We start from the raw sequence: 21,804 nt of genomic DNA on the forward strand, positions 1-21,804 counted from the left end.
GACTTAAGCTCCATTTCTCCACAGGCTTCTGTTGGTAGACCTCTGCCTCTCAGTAGCTCTGCCATCCTCAGCACACAGGTGACAAGCTCTCCTTCCCTTCCTTCATCCCTGCAGGCTGGTTCATGTTTTCATGCCATGTCTGTGGAAAAGCCAAATAGGGCCTCCTCAGGTTCATTGATGCCAGTTAGGCCAGGGTCTTGGCATGTCTGACCCCAGGAACTTGGTAAGGGATTGTAGGTGGGCTCATCTGTAGAGGGACTTCAGCACTCCTACTTGTACAGTCACCACAGTTTAACAGTATTGAGAATTGTTTCTAGAATGTACTGTGAGTGTTTCTGCCTTGCTGGAAATGGCCTGGGCTCAGGAGTTCCATGATGTTCCTCTGCACAGGGCTTCCTGGCCTCCAGTGCCTTGGGCCCTGGGAGGTAGAAGTTTGCCTCTTACTTGGCTCTCAGTCCACGCGTCCATAGGTGCTGCCGCTGTGCAGGGTGTCCCATCCAGTGTCCCTCAGTGCCCAGTGCTCCTTTCCCTTCCTCAGTTTACCAGAACTGAAGCTTTTGTCATCTGAGGCCAGCGGGACTGTGCAGGTTATCAAAGCTCTGTCGTTCGTTGGGTTATCTGCCCCCCTCCCCTGCCTCACGCTTTTAACAGAAGAGAAAGAGGCGGGGTGGGAGAGAAAGAAAAAATGAGAATTGTACATGATGGTATGTGCATTTGGACAGCTAAGGCAGAAGTCAGCGAGTTCAGCTCTAGCCTGGACTGCATAGAGAGACCCCGTATCAAAAAAGCCAAAAGACTCCAGCTCATCTCTGGTCCTGAGAACTACACGGCTAGATGGACATGACATGTAGGGACCTTCCATACCCTGTACTGTCAGCCGTTGTAGCTTCCTCCCTCTGAGGTTGCCGGTCCCCTGACTAGTGTGATACTTAATCACTCTCACGGTCCGTCGCTTCTTAGTGATAGTGAATGAAGTTGGCATGGTGAGCTCACAGCTTTCTGATGGGTTTTTACATGTTAGTTTTGTTTGTCTATATCTTGAAAAAAATGCATCTTCCTTGGCTGATGGGATTTGACACACAGCTCAGAGCCCTGTGGAGCAGGTGTTACGTACCCAAGCATTACTCTTCCTTCAGCAGTGAGGCTTAAGCACAGAGCCTTGTGCATGAGAAGAAAGTGTTGGGCTGTCGAACTGTCTCCGTAGACACTGTTTATGACTTCAGTTTCTTGGCTGAACCATCCTTCTTCTTCTTCTTTTTTTTTTTTTTTTAAAGATTTATTTATTTATTTATTCTATGTAAATACACTGTAGCTGTCTTCAGACACTCCAGAAGAGGGCATCAGATCTTGTTACGGATGGTTATGAGCCACCATGTGGTTGCTGGGATTTGAACTCTGGACCTTCGGAAGAGCAGTCGGGTGCTCTTACCCAATGAGCCATCTCACCAGCCCCCCCCCCTTTTTTTTTTTTTAAAGAACCATCCTTCTTCTTGTGGGTCCCTCTGCCTGTCCTCCTGCCTGTGTGCTGGGCTATCTCGGGTGAGTGGGCTGTAGGGCACTGTGTGTACAGGGAGCAGCTATTGTGGGCAGGGTTTGTGTCTTTCCAAATGTGGCTGTTGTGTGACCTTTCCTGGGGAGATGTGAGCACGCATGTCACCTCAGACAGCAGCAGCAACAAGGAGGACTCATCTCACCTGCAGGAGCATAAAGAGCCACGCCCCTCCCTAGCAGCTGTTAACCACGTACAGCCTGGCAGGCAGGGCCCACACATCAGCTCTCGAGAAGTCTGGTGATGACTAGGGGATTTTGTGATCAGAGGTTTTGTGCGTGATCGGCACTGCTTTTACTTGAGGATTGCAGAGGCCATGGCAAGCTTGGAGGACAGAGCACTGCAGTGTAGACCTCCTCTCCCCTCCCCTCCCCTTCCCCCAAAAGGTGAACTGCATTCACCTTTTGGCCTTACCCCCACCCACTCCTGCCAGTAGAACCTGGGCTTAGACAGTGGTGCCTAGCAACCTCTGGACCTCCTGTCTTTCTGGTAGATGTCTTCAGGGAGTCTGGTAATTCTGTAGAAGCCTGCTTTCTGTGTGTTTTCTCTGAGGAGAGAAAACAGCTATGTTTAAGCTGCCAGGTTCATGACCATGAGCTGCCCAGCTTTTAGCACCATGGGGAGTCTGCCCACAAGCCCCTGTTTCCAGGTCTCTTGGGTTTATGGTGCAATTGGTATTACCTCAGACATGACCAAGTGCTTGCCTTCACTGGTCCTTGAACTGGTTCACTTCCCTGGCTACCCCAGGCAGAACAGCAGGGGACCCTTGGCAGACCACCAGTCTCCTGGTCCTGCACTGAGATCTGCCTTCCAGAGTCAACAGTACCCAGGCAGATTGCCCAGAGCCACCCCTGGAGGGCAAGAGCTGGCCAGCCTGGCTGTTGGACCTCTCTGATGTCCATGACTGCCCAGCTTGGGGGACATGGAATGGGAAGACAGAGGGAAGCTTCTGGAGTTAGCTTGGTCTCAGCCCTAGTCTTCTGAACAGCCATCCCTCGATTGTCTTGAGGGGACAGACAGGGCAGCCACTGAGCCCTCCAGGCTTCCCGGGGGGAGGGGCAGTGACTCCTGGCAGGCGGACAGGCGCTGGGAGGGCCGTGTGTCTAGAGCCTACAACCCCTTGCCTGTTGCTTCCCCGGGTCCCTGCATTATCTGGAAGCTTCCAGTTTAAAGGGCAGGGTCCTGGTAACTGCTGCAGCCGGGAAACCCAGCATGTTAGTGCACAACAGAGGTGCAGTTCCTGCTGAGGCAGACGCTAAGTCACATTTGCTGAAGGGTGGAAACAGAGGACTCAAGTCTCTCCGTTCCTGTAGCTTTGTATATATTTAGCACATATTTGTGTGTGTGTGTGTGTGATGTCTTCCTTGGCATTCATGGAGGATGGGTTTCAGAATCCAAAGGTGCACAAGTCCGATGTATGAGGTAGACTGGGGCTTGCATACAACCTCACACACTAACAGATGGGCCTCCACACGCATAGCCTCCTTTGTATGTGAATTCTTTTCATTATAGTACCTAGTATTTGTAAATATCATTAAGTGGATATTAGTGTGTCCCCTCTCTGTGTGTACAGCCCAGTCCATGCCCCTCTCCGCCCAGCTCTTTCTCAACAGGTTTTCACTACACAGCTCAGGCAATCCTTGAATCAGCATCCTCTTCTGAGACTGGTGAATTGTGTGGCCATCCCCCTTTCCCCAGGGGAGTCAGGCAGGCATGGTCAGTTGTGTCCATAGGACAGGGAGAGGACAGGCCTGACAGCTGGCTAGCTCTGCTCGTTCTGTCTCCTGTGCACTGCATCTTCATATCAGCGTCTTTGCACATGGAGAACACCTCCCTCAAGGGCAGACTCAAGGTCCTGCCAACCTTGGTGCTGTGTAGTCCTCTCTGGTGTTTGCACACAGCACCTCATGGTCCTGCGTGTGGTGCACTGGGAATGTGGGTTCTGTGCTTGCCCTGAAACGAGGTTATGGTTGATGAGGGAGCAGAGTTACACACAGGCGCCTGAACCCCACTGTGATAGCTATCGAAAACAGTGATAGATAAACCCTCCAATGTACCAGGCCCAGGCCTGAGGAGAGGGAGTCTGTTTCTTCTCTTGGAGATGCTCCTGCTGCGATCTGGAAGCTTCTCCCTTGTCCATTGTTGGCACTGGCATCATTTACAGTGGACACAGGGAAAACAGGGCTTGCTTACTCAGACATCACTGTGAGACGTGACCAGTCAGAAGCTTCTTCAGTCCCTTGGGCATCCGGTCACTTTTAGTGAGTTCCCAGGACAGTGACTACACCCCAGGTTCTTCCCAGGCTGTGGGTTTTCTTGTTCTTCCACTGTCCCTCCCTGGACGCTCATGGGTGAGAACATGGCCACATTGCAGGTTCTTGATTCAGAGCTGAGCTCTTACAGGCTTTTGCTCCCCAGCTTCCCAAAGCTGCAGGTCTGGAGGCAGGACGTCTGTCTGACCTTTGATGCCCCAGGTCTCTGAACTCTGCTTGCTCCCGTTCTGCTTACAAGCTAGCTGCTGTTTTCTGAGCTCGTCTTTGTCTTTGTCCAGGTACCCTGCCCAGGAGCAGGGAAAGCACAGGTCTCGCCATGGCCTGCCTCATTCGGTCTGTTGCCTTGGGACCATGACTCAGGGCCATGCCATTTAGACATGCTGCTGCCGTGATGGTAACATCCCCTGGGCATCTACAAAGAAAGGTTTTCACCTGGACAGTACCTCACTTCCGGTACTGATGTCTGTATCCAAGGCACTTCTGTTTCTCTGGATTTATCTAGTTGTAGCAGACCTCTGTCACTTGTTCCCTGTGTCACTTAAAATGTGGAATGTGGGGACTCAGTGGCTGTCTTAGACTCAACTGCCCAAAGAAGGAAGTACTCACCCCAGGAGCTGTAACCCAAGTAAAAGAAAATTAGACCTCACAGGGCCCACAGGGTCCGGGGGAGTTTAGCCAAGGCATGCGAAGGAGGAAGCCAGAAGCTCTGTCGCTTCTGCTCACCGAAAGCTCCTGCTTAGGCTCTGAGAACACAGGAGCTAGTCGTATGGTGTAAACAGTATTGTTAAACAGTGGGGCATCTCTGTGACCTGGGAGCCGTAGGTCTTTCCCATGATGTGTGAACAAGTAGATTTCCATGTGAGAGAAGGGGCAAGGCAGTGGCTTGGGTGGTAGAGAGCTCGTCCAGCATGCCTGAGACTCTGGGTTTGATCCCCAGCTCCACATGGGTTGGGCATGCTGGCTCCTGCCTGTAACTGAAGCGAAGACCCAGGGTCACAGATGCAGACTGAGTTGGAGATCTCTCTAGGACATGTGAGGCCCTTCTATCAAAAGAAATAAAATCAAGTTGTGTGTAGTGAATTCCAGCCTGGCCAGTGCACATGGTGAGACCTAGGCATAAAATACAGTCAGTGTGAGAACATTTCTGTAAAAGAATTTAGTGTGTGTGTTCGCGTGTGTGTGCGCACTCGTGCACGGGGGGTAGACACAGGCGTGCTATTGCATGCCTATAGAAGTCAGACTACGACCTGTGAGAGTCGGGTCTCTTTCTACCAAGCGGATTGTTAGAAGCTCGGTCCTGGTCTCCCTCCCCGTCCCATGCTCCTAGAAATAAGACTTAGGCTCAAAATATATTTACAAATACTTTGACCATATAGCTAGGTTCTTCTCTGACTAGATCATAGCTTAATCCATTCATTTTAATCTCCATTCTGCTGCATGGCTGGTTGCCTGTGCTCAGGTACTTACGATGCATCTGCCTTTTCTCTGGAAAGTGTCCCTCACCTGGCACTATCCCAGGATCCTTTCTGCTTCCCCGGATGTCCCACCTCCTGTTTCCTGCCTAAGCCATAGGCCATCAAGTTTATTATTGACAGATGCCATAGCCATACAGACACAGGATATCCTTTCTACATGATCTAGGAATTGAACTCAGGTCATTGAAGTTGAATGCAAGGATCTTTACATTGAGCTGATTGTGTAGGAAAGATTTTTGCATACAATTTTCAATTGTTTGTTTTTAAGTGTGTTAAGGAATCAAACCCAAGGCTTGAGCAGGCTGGGCAAGCGTAAGCAGGCCGGGCAAACATGCTGCCGCCAAGCTATCCTGAAGCACCAGGTCTGATGTTGGCAAAGCACTCTTCTGAGCACTCACAGGTCTCTTAGCTGGCAAGGCAGCCCTGAGAGCGGCCAGATTGGAAGTCGTGAGCGCCCAGTCGAGCTCCAGAGGACTCACGGTCATGCCGCTCTAAGGCAGCCGAGTGAAATGTTTGCTATCCTGGCCTCTTTGCGGTGGCCTGCTCAGTGACAGGCCAGAGGGATGCTCAGTACTCAGGGCTCTTCTGGCCCCTGGGGTGTGAGGGACTTGGGGGCTTTACTGTCCACCCGGCCTCCCAGGCACATGGTGAGAGATGCTCATCCCTCTCAGCAGAGGGCTCCCCTCTGTGGGCTTCGCTGCTCATCTTCCACTTCCAAGGGAAACCAGAAGCCAGAGCTGTGAGGTCAGAGGAGCCCTGGACAGCCAGGGTCCTGGTCTTCATAGAGTTCAGTTTAGTGTCCCAGGTACCTTTCCAGGGGTGAAGAAGGTGGCCTGAGCCCGGAGTCATCTGGCTAACCCTAGCTCCTGGGGGTGACACTGAAGAGGCAGGAGATAGGTGAGATGGTCTTCCAACTGGTCACAGTCACAGGTCACCTCAGCTAACTCCCATCTACTGGCCATTGGGGCCGTTTCAGGGCTCTTTGCCTTTGTTGGTGGCAAATGCAGGAGTTAAGAGCCCTCACTTGTCCCACATGGTGGCCAGTATTGTAGCTCTCTAGAGAGCCTTAAGATAAGACACCATTGGGCTGGTGAGATGGCTCAGCAGGTAAGAGCACCCGTCTGCTCTTCCAAAGGTCCTGAGTTCAAATCCCAGCAACCACATGGTGGCTCACAACCATCCGTAACGAGATCTGAGATCTGGCGCTGTCTTCTGGAGTGTCTGAAGACAGCTACAATGTATATATAATAAATAAACTTTTATTTAAAAAAAAAAAAAAGATAAGACACCATGCCAAAACTAAGACTGCCTCTCAGAGTGGGTCTGGTGCTGTCTCCAGGTTCCCAGCTGCTGTGATTCCAGCGCCCTAGGCTCCCTGTGGGAGAGTCCTGAGCTGTCTCGGGGCAGACGCTTCTGAGTTTATAGAGTTGAAGCCCAGAGCCTCTGGCTTTCTGGCTTTCTGGCTTTCTTGATGCCTGGTAGCTTTGGGTACCTGGCTTTAGTTTGAAGTTTATGTGGTATGTGTTTGCTCCCTTAAGCTGTACAGGACCCAGCCTAGTGGGAAGCCATCAGAGACCGTGTCTCTCTTCTGGAGCCGAAGTCTCGGCTGCTGTTAGCAGTGGAGTCGTAGCTTGGGTGTTGGCCTCTCCATCTTGTCAGATGGCGGCCCTTTCCTACCCTCTTACGAGGATGCTGGCGGTTTTGATCGGGTTACACCTTACTAACTTTGTTCTAACTTAATCACGTCTTTAAAGCTCCATCTCTGTGTAGTGTTATGTTATGAGAACATAGGAATTGTGGATGTACACATCCACCCCAAAACAGGAAGGACCATTCAAGTCTCAGGTGACAACTGACACTCAGGAGACCCCAGGTCTCTGGGTCAAGGCCATCCCTTATACCACCACCTTTTTGCTGCCAAGGAATACCGTCTAAGGCCAGACATGTCTATTGCTTGGCCCTGGCCCAGCAGTTCCTTCAACAACCAAGGCGAGAGTAGGTACCTCGCGCTGACCCAGCATGGAGTGGATGAGGGGTAATCCAGAAGCAAAGCTTTTGGCAGGGTGTATGTGCACACTGGACTGGATCACACCGGTGGCTCTGTCTATACCTGCTGAGGAGAGGGAGCCTGGAGCCGTGCTGGCTGCCTTCAGGGACAGAATGTGTGTCCTGTGTTAGAAGTGAAACCAGACAGCTGTGAGTGACTGGAGCTCTGCCGAGGAGTCTCCCATTCTTGGAAGGTTTGTACTGACAGAGACACACAGAGGGGGTGGTCAGCCCAGACCCCCATCAAGCCTGAGACTCCCTGGGCCAATTCAGGAAGTACAGAAACATCGCTGTTGCTTTTGTGTTGTGGGAAAGGAAAGTTAGCGGGACGATGACATCCAGTGGAGGACCACAGATAACCCTGGAACCTTCCAGCCAAGGGACATAATGACCGCCATGGACAGGGTCTAGTGGGCACACTGTACCCAGAGTGCACTGGGACTCTGATAGGGGCTGCTCAGTACTGCTGAGGCTTCTGTTCTCTTCAGAGAAACCTGTCTAAGTGACCCTGCACTTAGACACTTCTGATGACGCACAATTCTGGGCAATGGTGGCCTTGCTACTGTTGGGCTGTGTGACAACTGATCTCTCTCTCTCTCGTGCTTTCTAGAGCCGAACACGGTGAGCTACAGCCAGTCCAGCCTGATCCACCTGGTGGGGCCCTCGGACTGCACCCTTCATGGCTTCGTGCACGGAGGTAGGGATAAAGGTGCTCTAGCCACTGCCTCGTCACTTGCCTGCCCTGGCATCCCCAGGAGGCTGTTTTCCTGCCATCTTCCCTGGCCTGCCCTGGCATCCCCAGGAGGCCATGCTGCTTACTGACCTAGTTTAGACTTTCATGTCTGGTGAAGTATAAATTTAAACTTTTAAGAGGTTGCATAAGAAATTACTGAAATACCATTGGTGTCTGTTTTTAAGCTGGAAATGAAAGTTGGATGGATGAGGACTTTCTATCAGAGGGTCACACTGAACCCGGGGTCCCGGCTGGCAGGTGTCGCTCAGGAGAAGGAACACCCTGTAACCCACTGTCGACTCCTATTTTAAGATGTTCTTCCAGATAACCATTACCTTTACTGTTTTGAGTTATTGAAGATCTTGCCTCTAATAGCATAGGCCTTAAACGTCTTGGCCAGGACCCTACTGTAACGCAGAGGACTTGGCCATTGGCCCATGGAGGACACTCTTTTCTTTAATAATGTCTGATCGTTTCTTTGTGATGTAAGATAACTATAAGGAACACATCAGTTACTCAAATGAATATTGTCATTCTGGAAGAGAATAAAGTAAACTTTAAAAATGAGTCAAGGGGGGGCTGGAGAGATGGCTCAGTGGTTAAGAGCACTGACTACTCTTCCAGAGGTCCTGAGTTCAATTCCCAGCAGCAGCACAGTGGCTCACAACCATCTGCAGTGGGATCTGATGCCCTCTTTTGGCATGCAGGTAGAACGCTCATATACTTAAAATAAATAAATCTTTTTAAAAAATGAAGTCAAGGGTTGGAGAGATGACTCAGAAGGTGTTTGTTTTACAAGCATGTTGAACTACTTGGATTCCCAGGACCTCAAGATGCTGAGATGGGAGAATTACTCGAGGCTGCCTGGCAGCATCGAGATCCTGGCTCCAGAACAGCCATAAATGGATCTGATAAAGAAAAGTGCCAGCAAAGGCAGTGGAGTGCTGCAGAGGACAGCACAAGTCAGGAGGTGGCTGTGGTGACTTCCCACCTGAGCTGGGTCCCATTTCCCGCTTACTCCTCTGTCGGCGGCGGCGGCGGCTCCCTTTCATTTTACCCCCAGCTCAGGCGTCTTCTCTGTTGATGCCGGTGTTTCTACCAGGATTCCTCAAGAATGGGGATTTTCTCTTTGTCTTGGATGCAGCACCTACACAGCGAGGCACAGCTTGCTTTTGAGATGAAGAGCATCAGGCCCTGGGCTCTGTCACTCTTGAGAGGGGTTTAAGGCTTGTTTCTATTTAACCAGTTCCCTTTTGTGTGGTTCGGTTTCCTTCCTTCCTTCCTTCCTTCCTTCCTTCCTTCCTTCCTTCCTTCCTTCCTTCCTTCCTTCCTTCTTCCCTCCCTCCCTCCCTCCTCCCTTCCCTCTCTTTCTTTTTTTTCCCTTCCCTTCTTTTTTTATTTTTTATTTTTGCCCCGCCCTCCCTTCTTCTTCTTCTTGCTCTGGCACTTGCTCCAGCCCATAGGTTTTTTTGTTTCTCATTACAGATGGTTGTCAGCTACCATGTGGTTGCTGGGATTTGAACTCATGGCCTCTGGTAAAGTAGTCAGTGCTCTTAACTGCTGAGCCATCTCTCCAGCCCATGGTTCTGCTTTCAACATCATGATTGTTTGCCTGGTTCACTGAGTGCAGTCTGCATGCTCTTTTGATTGACATAGGTCCCACCCAGGGAAGTTAGTTCTACTTTATAGTGAGCAGTACTTTCCAGGCCCGTGACAGTCTCTCTCTCCACCCTGAGAGCAACTGTGTCCTTGCCAGTGTCCCCACATCCCTACCTCACTGGCCTCAAATCCCAGGTAGACAGCAGCCCTTCTTTTTTTTTTTTTTTTTTTTTTTTTTAAGATTTATTTATTTATTATATGTAAGTACACTGTAGCTGTCTTCAGACACTCCAGAAGAGGGAGTCAGATCTTGTTACGGATGGTAATAGCCACCATGTGGTTGCTGGGATTTGAACTCCGGACCTTCGGGAGAGCAGTCGGTTGCTCTTACCCGCTGAGCCATCTCACCAGCCCGACAGCAGCCCTTCTTGTCCTCTGAGCACAGCCACCCCCAGCCCAGGCTTCTCCAGCTTCTCGTAGCTCCGTTCTGTGACAGCGAAGCTCTGTGCTGCAGCGTAGGCTTGTTTGGATTGCATATAAGAGTTTTCCACTACAACTCGCAGGCCCATCTTACTGTCTTCTTGGTGAGAGGTCACATCCTGAGTGTGTTCTCTTGGCTTTGCCTGTGAGAGGCATCAGCAAGGGTGAGGTGAAGGAGTGAAGAGTTCCTGGAAAGCCCTTGAGAGGCCGCACTTGTTCACAGAGTGTAATCTGCGCTATGCTCTAGGCTCTGTTTTTACTGTGTGAGTAGGAAACGTTTACAGTGGCTGTATGGTGCTTAATGCCCTGTACTTAGGAGTTCCATTTCGTGCGTGATTTATAAATATGCCTAATTTTTACAGACCCCAGCATCTCCTGAGTGCCTGTTGGTTCACCAGAAGCGGGTGAGAAATAACACCAGCCGCTACTGCTCCACTGTGCTTCCCTGTAGAGCATTGTCAGCGGGCATCTAAGTCACTTGAGTCAGTCTTAAGCAAACCGCAAGGCAGGAGCTGCCGGTCAGTCACACTGGAGTGGGGGTGGGGAGCCTGAACAAGTGTGACCATTGCTCCAGTCCCTGGTTCTGTGCGGCAGTACTTTGGAAAGGTGCTGACTGGGCCGTTCAGCTGCTGGGCTTGGCCTGCTGATGACAGGGCTGTGGAAGGTGCGAAGGGAACCTTTCTGGTTGGAGATGGCCGATTTTTCTCTCCAAGAGGGAACTCTCAGAGTTGAGCCGCTGGTATGGAAAACCCATTCATTTCCTTTCTGTCTTTCACCCGCCCCCTCCCGCTTGCATCGTAGCTCCCCGGGGTGATTGACAGGTATTGGCATCAGAGTACAGGTGAGGTAGGACCTGTCGCCGTGGACCCTGGAGGAACTGTCAGCTCCACTCCCAAGGCTCTAGCCTCTTTGTTGATGCTTTATTTTTTGAAGATCATTATTTTGAGCTTACAGCATGACAAAATGTCTCTACCTCTTGTCCCTTCCTCTCCCTCCTCTTGTAGCTACTTTAAATACTACTTCTGTGCCTCTAAACTTCAGGGGTGTCTCGCCATCCTAACATATAAGATCAGGCTGTGATCTCAGGAAAGGATCACAGTTGCCTTCTGGGTAAGGTGTTCCACAGCACTCACAGTTGCCTGGCAGTCTGGCGTCCCTGCAGACTCCACCATTGAGGGTGCTCTCTGTGGGCCCCTGTGCCTCTCACCTGGGTTGGATGCCTGACTCCTGGAGTTGGGCTTTCTCTGTGTGCCTAGGTGGGTTCTATCCTCCAGTGGCTCCCTACAGCAGGTAGCAGATGTACCAGGGTGGAGATCTGCTGGATGAAAGCCCCAAACAGCAGTAGCTTCTACACGGGTCCCTGTGGCCATGAGTGGCCAGGGCCGAAGTGACAGCTTGGTAAAAGTTGGCTGGGGCAGACTCACAAGGCCATAGCCCCCTGGGTGTCATGTGATACCTGTCACTTTGTTAAGGGCAAACTCATTTGCAGGCATATTCTCTGTTGTGGGGTGGGGTGGGGTGGGGTGGAGAAAAATGTTGTGAGTTTTGCATACTTTAGGGAGTCCTTCTCTGCACAGAGCTTTGTTCCATAGCTTCCACTGGTTTTAGGTAGGAGCTGTAAGGGCTGGATTCCCTTACCTGTACACATTGGAGCCTTGCCTCTGCTGGCTGCTAATGAGGCCCTCACTGTTTATTCAGGCTCTCCCTCCCCCTTCCCCTCCCCCCCCCCCATCTGCATGGGGTTCTCCATCGACCCCAGCATTGTCCTGTTGCCTGTCGTAGTCACAGTGGACAAGCGCTGCTGAAAGCTGGGCCAGTCCTCACCAGTGGCCAGCAAGGGTGGGGCCTGAGAACCTGCATTGCTGTCGGGTTCCATGGGCATGGGGTGTCCACACTGCTCTGGAGCACCTCTGAGCGTGCACTGTGGTGAAGAGCCCCGCTGTGCCTGTTGGGCTCTGACCTGCCAGGTGCTGGGACCTCAAGGTGCTTGCTCCCCTTCCTGTGTCTCTGTCTTACTAGGTGCCATGCTCATTTTGTGGAGCAGCCTTGCTGTCTCTGCCTCGTGGTCGTTTGAGTTTGTGTGTGCGGAGCCAAGCCACACTCCTCTGCCTGCACCTGTAGGGCTGAGCGTTGTGTTTTCTGAGGAATGCAGCTGTGTCCTTGGGCCTGCTGGGTCCAGCCAGACAGCTGGTTGTGGGTAAGCTGTCTGGGTGGTCTGGGTGGCAGTCTCCAGTCGAACAGGCTGTGTAGCTGAGAGTAAAGAGCCGCCTGTTCCTGTGCTATCAGGAGGAGACGCTCACTCCCATGCTGACTCTGACCCTCCGCTAATAACTTCCTGAGGGTGCCTAGGGACCCAAGAGAGGATGCGCTGGGGACAGTGGCAGCTCCTTTGCAGATGCTCAGTGGCACCCAGCACCAGTTCAGTGATGCCTCGCTGTCTGGATGAGCCGTGGCCGTAGTTGATGCAGTGTACTTTCCGGGTCCTGAGAGGACAAGCGCTGTGGAGGGCAGGTGCTGGGCCCTGCTTTAGGGGGAGCTTATCTTGTTTGGATCCGGTTTGAAGAGTCTGGCTCTGCTGAGACACACCCAGGGCCTCATGGGAAAGGAGTCTGAGAAATACTGAGGCACTAGGTGGGAAGGGACACACTTGGAGGAAACAGGGACAAGGCGGTCATCTTGTCTGGTGTGTGACAGTGTTCCTGGTGTGAGGGCAGTGTGCTGGCTTGTGCTCTAACTGCAACCACACTTCTCAGGATGCTGACAAGACAGCGGTTGATGGGTGAGTGAGACCCTGCCTCAGAAAAAGAGGGCCCTGGCCTCCTGCAGGGTACAGTGCTGCTGAGAGGAGCTGGTGCCTAGACTGGCACTTCCTAAGGTGCCCTGGCTGCTGCTGAGGATTCTGGGTACTGAGGGAAACACACTTGGAATGGCTGTCTGTCGCAACAGCTTCCTCAGTTTAAGTTAAGTGTGTTGTTCATGTGTGTGTGAGAGGAGGAGGCAGGGCAGTTTGTGTGTGTGTCTGTGTGTGAGAGAGAAGGAGGGGCAGTTCGTGTGTGTGTGTGTGTGTGTGTGTGTGTGTGTGTGTGTGTGTGAGGAGGAGGGCGGGGCAGTCTGACACAACCTGGCTGAGCTGCTTCTCTCCCTGTGGGGGCGGAGCTCAGGTCGCCAGGTTTGTGTGCCCTGTCTTTACCTGCTGAGCAGTCCTCTCGGTCTTGCCCTTAGTTTCTGAAGAGTGCTGTGACTCTGCTGCAGCCCTGAGGCCCTATCTGTAGTTCATCACTCATTCATTCACTCACTCACTCACTCACACACTCACTCATTTACTCACACACATACTCATTCACGCACTCACATACTCACACTCATGTACACACTCACTCATCCACTCACACTCACTCGTTCACTCTTAAACACTCACTCATTCACTCACACACTCACACACTCACTTACACACACACACACTCACTCACTCACTTTCCTACTTCTGGGTGGGAAGAGTGGAGCACTACAGAAAGAACCTGTGCCTGTGGAGGTCAGAGGAGACAGCTGTATGAGTTGGTTCTTCCTTCCACTGTGTGGGTTCTGAGGATCCAACTCAGGCCATCGGCTTTGGTGGCAAGCATAGTTACCTGCAGAGCTATCTGGTGCCCTACTTAGAGATGGCCCTTGCTCCCTTTGACCTCCTGGGCACAAGTGATCCTTCTGTCTGAGCCTCCAAAGTTGTTGGAACTACGAGTGTGTTTCACTCTACACAACACTGTTCAGTTTATATTGTTTCCTCTGTTATGGACACAGTTGAACATTTGTCTGTTCCAAGGGGCATTTATGCAATGTGATCACTTGATCTTTTTGACTATAAAGAGAGAATTTTGGATAAAAGAGACCTGAAACAGGTTCCATAACGCCCGAGCATCCTTGACGAGAGCGCTGCTGCCTGAAAGCCAGGCTGGGCCTGGAGAAGTAAAGTCTGCATGACGCCCGTGCCAGAAAGTAAGGAGAAGGAGCCGCTGCGCCAGCCACAGAGCCACGGAGAGGCCGGAGATGTTCTCAGAGGGGAAGTGGGTGGCTTTGAGCCTGTGCGACTTAAAAGGAAAAATTAAAAATACCAATGTGTTGGTACTGAGAAGAGAATAACAGAATCCACCCACAGAAAAGAGGAGGGTGGGCTTGGGGGGGCTTTTTCCCACCTCTGTGTCAGAGGGTGGGCCTGGGCAGAGGGCTTCTTTCCCACCTCTCTCTCTCTGGCTCCTGAGTCCTTGTGTTCCCCCTAGAGTGACATACTGTTAGTATTACACCCAAGTTTGTCCCCCTGCCCACTGTCTTGTACTGCCCCCACTCAAGCCATCCTGGTTTGGTGCCTGTGCCCACCCTGTGTGGAGAGCTGATCCTCCTCTCTGGTGCGTACCTGGCCGACCCTCTGCTGTGGCTTCGGCGACTGTTCTGCTGCAGCTGCTCTGATGCTTGGCATGGACGGCATCCTCCAGCCCTGGACTTGGTTGATTCTGCTTCCACCACCAGGCCGGGCTTCGACCTATGCCTCAGATCACACACAGAGTGGTCTCAGCCAGGGCCAGGAAAGGGAGTGACAGTGACCAGCCTCTGCGGCATGGTACTGTTGTGGGGCTTGTGGTCAGGGCCTGGTCAGTTTCCATCCTATACTGTCTCAAGTCTTGTCTCTCATGGTCCATGGGAGTAGAGGGTAATTCTGACATTCCCAGAGTGGTTTCAAGTCCTTGGCTCTGCTGTTGGCTTGCTCGTGGAGAAGGGTCATAGGTAGTCACTGAGGAGGCCTTTGTGAGCCAGGTGGCAGATGCTGCACTTGTGAAACTGTCTAGGTGGACGTGGCCCCAAGGACAGCAGCGGAGTCGGCCTTCTCCCTAGCACTGGGGACATCTGCCTTCTCACAAGCTTGTGACGTCACAGAGGACTGTGCCAGCCTCTGGGACCCCCTCCTCTCTTAAACCTACCGCAGACAGTTCTCTCTTGCCTGCGACTGAACAGTATCTTACGTCATGCTTCTGCTTTTGCCTCTGCAAACCTCCCCCGCCCTTCCAGTCTCCATGCTGTTCTCCATGCTGCCCCGTCTGCTTCGGGCCACAGAGCCTCGTTGTTACTGCCCTGTGCTGCCCCCTTTCTCTGACCCTGCACTCATCTGAGGCCATCTCCAGCCCCGTCCTCTCCCCTGGACTCTGGCCTCAGCTTTGTCACTTCCTAACAGTCTCTGTCCCCGGGGTCTGGTCAGCATTCCGGCAGATGGCCCTGACCCAGAGCCATCCCAGAAAGCCTTCACCTTTCCTCTTGACCCGTCCTTCTGGCTCTACTGTCTCATGGTGAAGTCTGAGCACATGGACCTTATTTCCTCCTGCTCCAAACCTGGCCATTGACTACACTGGCCTCTTGTTGATTGCCCCACTTCTCCACACACCTTCCCAACATACCAGCCACCACCCTTCAAACAGGAGCCACACTCTGCTTGGGACCTGACTTGACCATTTATATCTCTAGGTCCATCCTCCTGCGGCCAAGTGGCCTGCCTGCCACCCCTGCAGAGCTCAGATTGCTGGTGTGCCAAGGCCCAGGGGAGAACAGGTGCCAGCCCTAGCCCCTGCGCCTCACTGTCACCCCAGACAACTGACCACCCCCCACTCCCTGCTGGGGCACGTGTCTGCTGCAGGCCTGTGCTGTGTGTATTCATGAGGGTGAGCAGGAAGACAGCGGCTAGCAACTCTGTCCTGTCCAGAGTGGCCAGTGCATCGCATAAATAGTAACTGCCCCTACCCCTGGCCCATGTCTGCTCGAGGGCTGGGCCTAGATTTATAGTGCTGTCCTTTCTACTAAATCCCCAAGACACAGGGTGACAACTGCGCCCTACTGCCTCTCCTCTGCCATGTGGATTGTTGAGCAGCATTCCGCAGATTTATTTCTAGGTTTTCTTGGAGTGACTGCCCACGTCATCATGCTCTGATACTCTGGACACACACACACACACACACACACACACTTATGCACACACTCGTGCGTGTGCACACGCACACACACATGCACTCATGCACGCACTTGCACACACACGTGCACTTATGCACACACTCGTGCGTGCACACACACACACACACACACACAGAGAATGTGGTTAATGAGGACAGCTTGCCAGAGATGCTTCTCTCCTTCTACCACAGGTCTGCCTTAATGACAAGAATGTTTTTACCTGCTGAACTGTCTGTCTGTTCCCTGAAGTTCCCACTTTTGACATTTTTTTTTCTGTCTGTAGAAATTTGTGTTTGCCTGCACACTCACTGACAAAAATAACCTCTATTAATTGCCTTAATTAAGACTGCATGCCAGGGATTCCTTGATCCTTTCCCAGTGCTGCTGGGTAATAGGACCCAGAGGGCCAGGGTCATGTGGGTGTTTTCAGTCACCTGTATCCTTTAATAGCCTCTTGTCATCGGCAAAGGGTAGGATATATAAAGTAAGACGAAGTTACTATCATCTGCTTAATATAGGAGGTTGGCACCCACACTCCGTCAGTTGGGATTAAATATAGAAATGGGGGCATCTCGGATCCCCGCCCACAGAGCAGGCGGCGCTGGCTTCAGCTTTGAGCTGCTCACTGCTGTGCATTTGTAGGCAGGCCTTGGGAAAGAAAATTAAGACTATTTTTAATCCAGTCAGCATGTTGTCAATACTTAAAGAAAAATCAAAACAAAAATCTTTAAGCAGTTAAATGTTAAGATGTAAAAATATCTCAAGTCCCCGGTGTTTATGTACGTGCTGGTGGCCAGGCAAGCCTGAGCCTTTTCTTTCCCATAATTCCTGAAGTGAATGCATCTCCAGAGACAGCAAATGCTACAATTTTGTTGTCGTCTTTGAACTGCCAATCTGGAGAGGCTAGTACAGCCCACGGTGGACTGTGTAATTTGCCAAAGTTGGTATTTTTTTTTTTTAATTGTTTTGTGTGTGTGTTGGTGGTTTTTTTTTTTTCTTGTTTTGTGTGTGTGGGTGTTGGTGGTTTTTTTTTATTGTTTTGTGTGTGTGTGTGTGTGTGTGTGTGTGTGTGTTGGTACTAGCCATGTCTGAATGGGAAGCAAGTGAGGAGACTTTCTGTGAACACCTGGGAGAGGCACTTTAGAGAACACTTGGCATTTGGTAGTTGTGTGAACAGACAGGAAAGGGAAGGTGGGATGTGGCCTGGCGGGGGTCCTCTGGGGAATGGCATCCACCTGGACTGCGTCGAGTGGCAGCGGCCCTCTCTGTTTTGATACAGTTCAGCAAACTGTGCTCTCCACCCCACGGTGGGTCTGCAATGTCCTTATGTGGTGCAGGCTGTGGCAGCTGCGATGGAGCCCTCCCAAGGCTGTGCTGGAAGAGCTTATGCATAGCCATGATGACCTCAGAGTGGCTCTGTAGCTGAGGCTGGCCCCTGCCTTCACTTCCTGAAGGATGGGACATCAAGCCTGGTCTCTGTGGTGCTAGGATGGAACTCAGGGCTTCAGCGTCTCAGCACGCACACACGCACTTGGGCCTGAGCACCTTCCCCACCCACTGCCCCTTCTCCTTTCTGTCTGCTTCCTGTATGTCCTGCCCATCGTCGTCCTCTTCCTTCTCCTTTCTCCCCCTCATAAGCAAGCAGGCCTCAGCTCAGACCCAGGCAGGCAACTCTTCTCTACTGGGAAAGGCTTGGACTGAAGCTGTGTCTGTATCTGTGTGTGTGCGCGCGTGCGCGCACGTACGTGTGTCTGTGCACATGAGTGCAGGCCTGTGAAGACTAGAGGCGTCAGATTGCCCTAGGACTTAGAGTCATAGGTGGTATGAACCAACTGATGTGCATGCTGGAGACCACACTCAGCAGTTCATAGGCACTGAGCCCTCTCTCCAGCCCCTTGAATGTTTATAATAAAACCACTCTGTATCGTTTGTGATGAGCTCAGTCGGAGGGTAGTGGGGCAAGCAGAGCACTGGCTGGCTGGGAGGTCAGTTTGCCTTCCTGGGTGCTGTGGTTACATCTACGCCAGTGCAAACACAGAGGTGGGTAGTGCAGTCATGGCTGAGCACTGGGGCAGGGGGGAGTTAGGAGACTTTGGGGAGGAGGCTGAGAACCGATTGTGGTGGAGCTCAGACCAGAACATTGGTAAAACATGAGCAGCATCAGCCAGCCAAGCTTATGGACTTCAGAAGGGATTGGACAGGAGGCCATGTGTGCTGTGTTGTGGCAAAGGGTTTCTGCATTTTGTCACTGTCCTGAGCCATGAGGCAGAGGAAGAACATTCAGTTGCAGTGAGAGTAGCGCTGCCTGCTTTTAGCCAGGCTTACACAGAGAGCTGAGAGTGAGAAAAACAAAAGTTTTGGGTTTTTTTTTTCCTGTCAAATTTGGGTTAAGAAGGGACACATTTAAAGTTGTGTGTGTGTGGGGGGGGGGTGGTAGGCATTGTTAAAGAGAAATTAGTGACATTAAAGTAGAATCAAGAGCCGCCAAGCCTGAAGACCTGAGTTTGTTCCCCATGCACAGGGTGGAAGAGGAACACGCAAACACACAAATAAAGGAAAAAGGAAGCCAAGCAGTTTGCGATGAGGTGGTAGGAAAGATGCCATGACATCTCAGGATGCCCCAGACTATAAGACTCTAGCTTATCTGAGAAATGTGACTTTGTGCTGAACATGGTGGTACATACCTTTAATTTTAGCACTCAGGAGGCAGGGTTGGAGGGATCTCTGAGTTTGAGGCCAGCCTGGTCTACCTAGCAAGTTCCAGGACAGCCAGGGCTACACAGAGAAGCCCTGTATCAAAAAAACAAAGTAGCTAAAACAAAGAGACTCGTGCAGAGATCTCCAGTGTGTCTGTCTCTCTAAGTGCTCCCCCGCATTCCTTGGAGCCATGTTGGGGGAAGGGTGTCAGTAGATCTTAGCACTGTCTCCACATTGCCATGCAGAATTCAAAAGATGGGAAGTCATTGAGCCTAGATTCTGAAGGAAACCTGAGGTGCAGGGCAGTGTGTGGAAGATTAGGTCCCCTCCGGGCAGCTTCAAGTTAACAAGGTGGACACAAGCCGGGCTGTGGTGGCGCACGCCTTTAATCCCAGCACATGGAAGGCAGAGGCAGGCAGATTTCTGAGTTCGAGGCCAGCCTGGTCTACAGAGTGAGTTCCAGGACAGCCAAGGCTACATAGAGAAACCTGTCTTGAAAAAAAAAAAACAAAAAACAAACAAACAAACAAAAAACAAAAACACAAACAAGGTGGACACCTGCCTGAGTTGCCTTGGGATCTGTCAGTGTCTTTCCTTGTCAGGGCATTCATGTCCAGCAGCCATCTTTTGAGCATCAAGATCCAGAGTCTGTCCTGGATCAGGGAAACTGAGGTACAGCTCCAGATGCAGGTTCCACTGCATTCTGGGGAACCTTGTGGAGTCCAGATATGGGCCATGCTTGATTATTCCAAAGTCTTCTGGGGCCCCAGCCTCGTGCACCAGCTCTGTCAGCGTTTTATAGGCATCAGCCTGTGGTGAAGCTGATGGCAGCTAGCTGGCTTTTAGTAAATGCAGTCCGAGGTCAGCCTCTACCATTGTACTCTTTGACTTTTCAAGACAGGGTCTCTTTGTAGCCCTGGCTGCTCTAGAACTCACTCTGTAGACCAGGCTGGCCTTGAACTCACAGAGATCCTCCTGCCTCTGCCTCCTGATTGCTGGGATGTAAGGTGTGTGCCACCACCCAGCAAGTTGTAGATTTTACACCAACTCTTCTTTCCCCTCCTCATTATCCCCTCTCACACTAATCTATCTAGAGACCAGTGAGTTGCTCCAGGCCATGACCTTCTAGACACACAGTGATTTTCCTGCCTCCCTGTCCCTCACCAAGATTTGAAATCTCTGCCATCACTCTGTTCCACTTCCCCCTTGATCTGGCCAACCAAGTTGGAAATACAGCAGAGCTTGGCCTCAATAGCCCCCAGGGCAGGGTCTGAACCCAGTTCCTGCTGTGTGTCTGGGACTCGAAGCTCCCTGTGGCCCTAATTTGCCAGATAGAGACAGCAATGCACCTGTCTGCTGGGGTTGCTTTCCAGGGGTGCTCAGCATCAGTCTGTATTTGTTGAGAGGAGTCTATGGGGACTGACCCCCTAGGCAGAGGCCCTGGAGCAGTAAGTCTCCTGCCAGTTTTCTGAGCTCAGCTGGCTTTGCAGAATCTCTGGGTATATGTCCACCTTTCTTTTGTCTGCCAGTGCCAGACTTGATCTTGTCCGTTTTTATACTTTCCCTGGAAAACAGCCAGCTCATCCCTGTCAGAAGGTTGGGCTTCCTGAGGTCTGTGTCCTAAGAGGGCAGCTGTGCTGAAGTCAGTGTTGTGAACTCAGCATGAAGGAGTGTCATGTCTGGAGGCCAGCGGCCTCGCTCCTTCACTCCTCGTGGCCATTCTGTACTGGACTGACTAATAGATGTGGTCTAAACACACGTCTAGATTCTGGGCACATCTTTTCTTGGTATTCAGTGTCAGTGTTCTGCAGCCGATGCTATTGATAGTCATCTGAGCCAAGGGAACTTTTGTTGACCACCAAGGACTTTGTTGTGACTTGCTATGGTATGAGGATGGTCTGAGTGTGTGATAGTCTTTATGGAGAAAATCTACCTAGAACTCAGCCTATGAACACACACTCTCTGTCCTCTCCAGAGTGCACACATAGATTTGCGGTGAAGCCACAGCCAAATCAGGGTGTGATAGCATGGCTCAGGCCACGCTTCCATGTGAGTGAGGGGCTGATTGTCTTCTGATCCTCTGAGCCGAGTGCATGCTGTCCCGAACTTCCCTGAATCTTCCAGGGGCATCGTACTTTTCTCTCCTTGTGTGTTCATCTCCAATCCTGAGTCTGCAAAGACCCACAGGAAAGTGGATTTCAACAACAGGCCTTGCTTCCCACCATAGAGCTACAGCAACCCTGGCCCCTCACCTCGTCTTGTTTGCTCCTCAGCCATCCTGGACTTGCACTGGTGCCTCCTCCTCTGCACAGATTGCCAGGGTCACTTGCTCACCCAGTCATGCCCTGTGTCATCCATGGGCATGTACAAGGTTTGATTGTGGGGCTGAAGCATGGGGTCAGACATGGAATTGTACTTCAGGCTACCCAGCTCCTGACCCTGTGCCCTGAGCCACTGTGGTGAGCTCCCATAGTTGCTCAAGTCTAAACCCTGTCTTTCCAAGCCTGTGAGCGTTGACTCATGGAGGATCCTGTTGCAGTTTTGATTCTTGAACATCCCAGGCTATGAACTTAATCTTACAGTCCCTCCCCTGCTGAGCCTGGCCCACTCTCAGCTTCCACAGGTTCCCAGGCCAATGGCAGGACTGTGGATCCATGGTGGGCCCAGACAAACTCAAGTGTCTGTTTCTGTACCAAGTCTTACTCTGCGTAGAACAAGCCCAGTGCAACCCCTGCTCAGACCCAAAGTGCAGAGCTACAGCCCCTTCGCCTGCACAGGAGGAAGCTGGTGACAACGGCTGGGTCTCTTGTCCTATGTTTAGACCTAGGGTGGGGGCTCTGTGACTCTGTGCCCCTGTTCTTGCTAAGAGAAGTGGGCTCTTGACCTTCTGGGTAAGAGAAGTGGGCTCTTGACCTTCTGGGTAAGAGAAGTGGGCTCTAGACCTTCTGGCTAAGAGAAGTGGGCTCT

General features: G+C 51.7%; 1 protein-coding gene across 3 annotated transcripts in view; it reads left to right on the forward strand.

Annotated features, from left to right (window-relative positions):
* Acot7 (acyl-CoA thioesterase 7) overlaps window positions 1-21,804 on the forward strand; it is a 91,282-nt gene that overhangs the window by 48,335 nt on the left and 21,143 nt on the right. For all 3 annotated transcript variants that reach the window (XM_021199866.1, XM_029539633.1, XM_021199865.2), the window contains exon 6: window positions 7,954-8,040. In XM_021199866.1, the coding sequence (XP_021055525.1) occupies window positions 7,954-8,040 (87 nt within the window). The remainder of the gene's footprint in view (window positions 1-7,953; window positions 8,041-21,804) is intronic.

Source organism: Mus pahari, chromosome 6 (assembly GCF_900095145.1).
Source record: "Mus pahari chromosome 6, PAHARI_EIJ_v1.1, whole genome shotgun sequence".
In the NCBI taxonomy this organism is placed as follows: domain Eukaryota; kingdom Metazoa; phylum Chordata; class Mammalia; order Rodentia; family Muridae; genus Mus; species Mus pahari.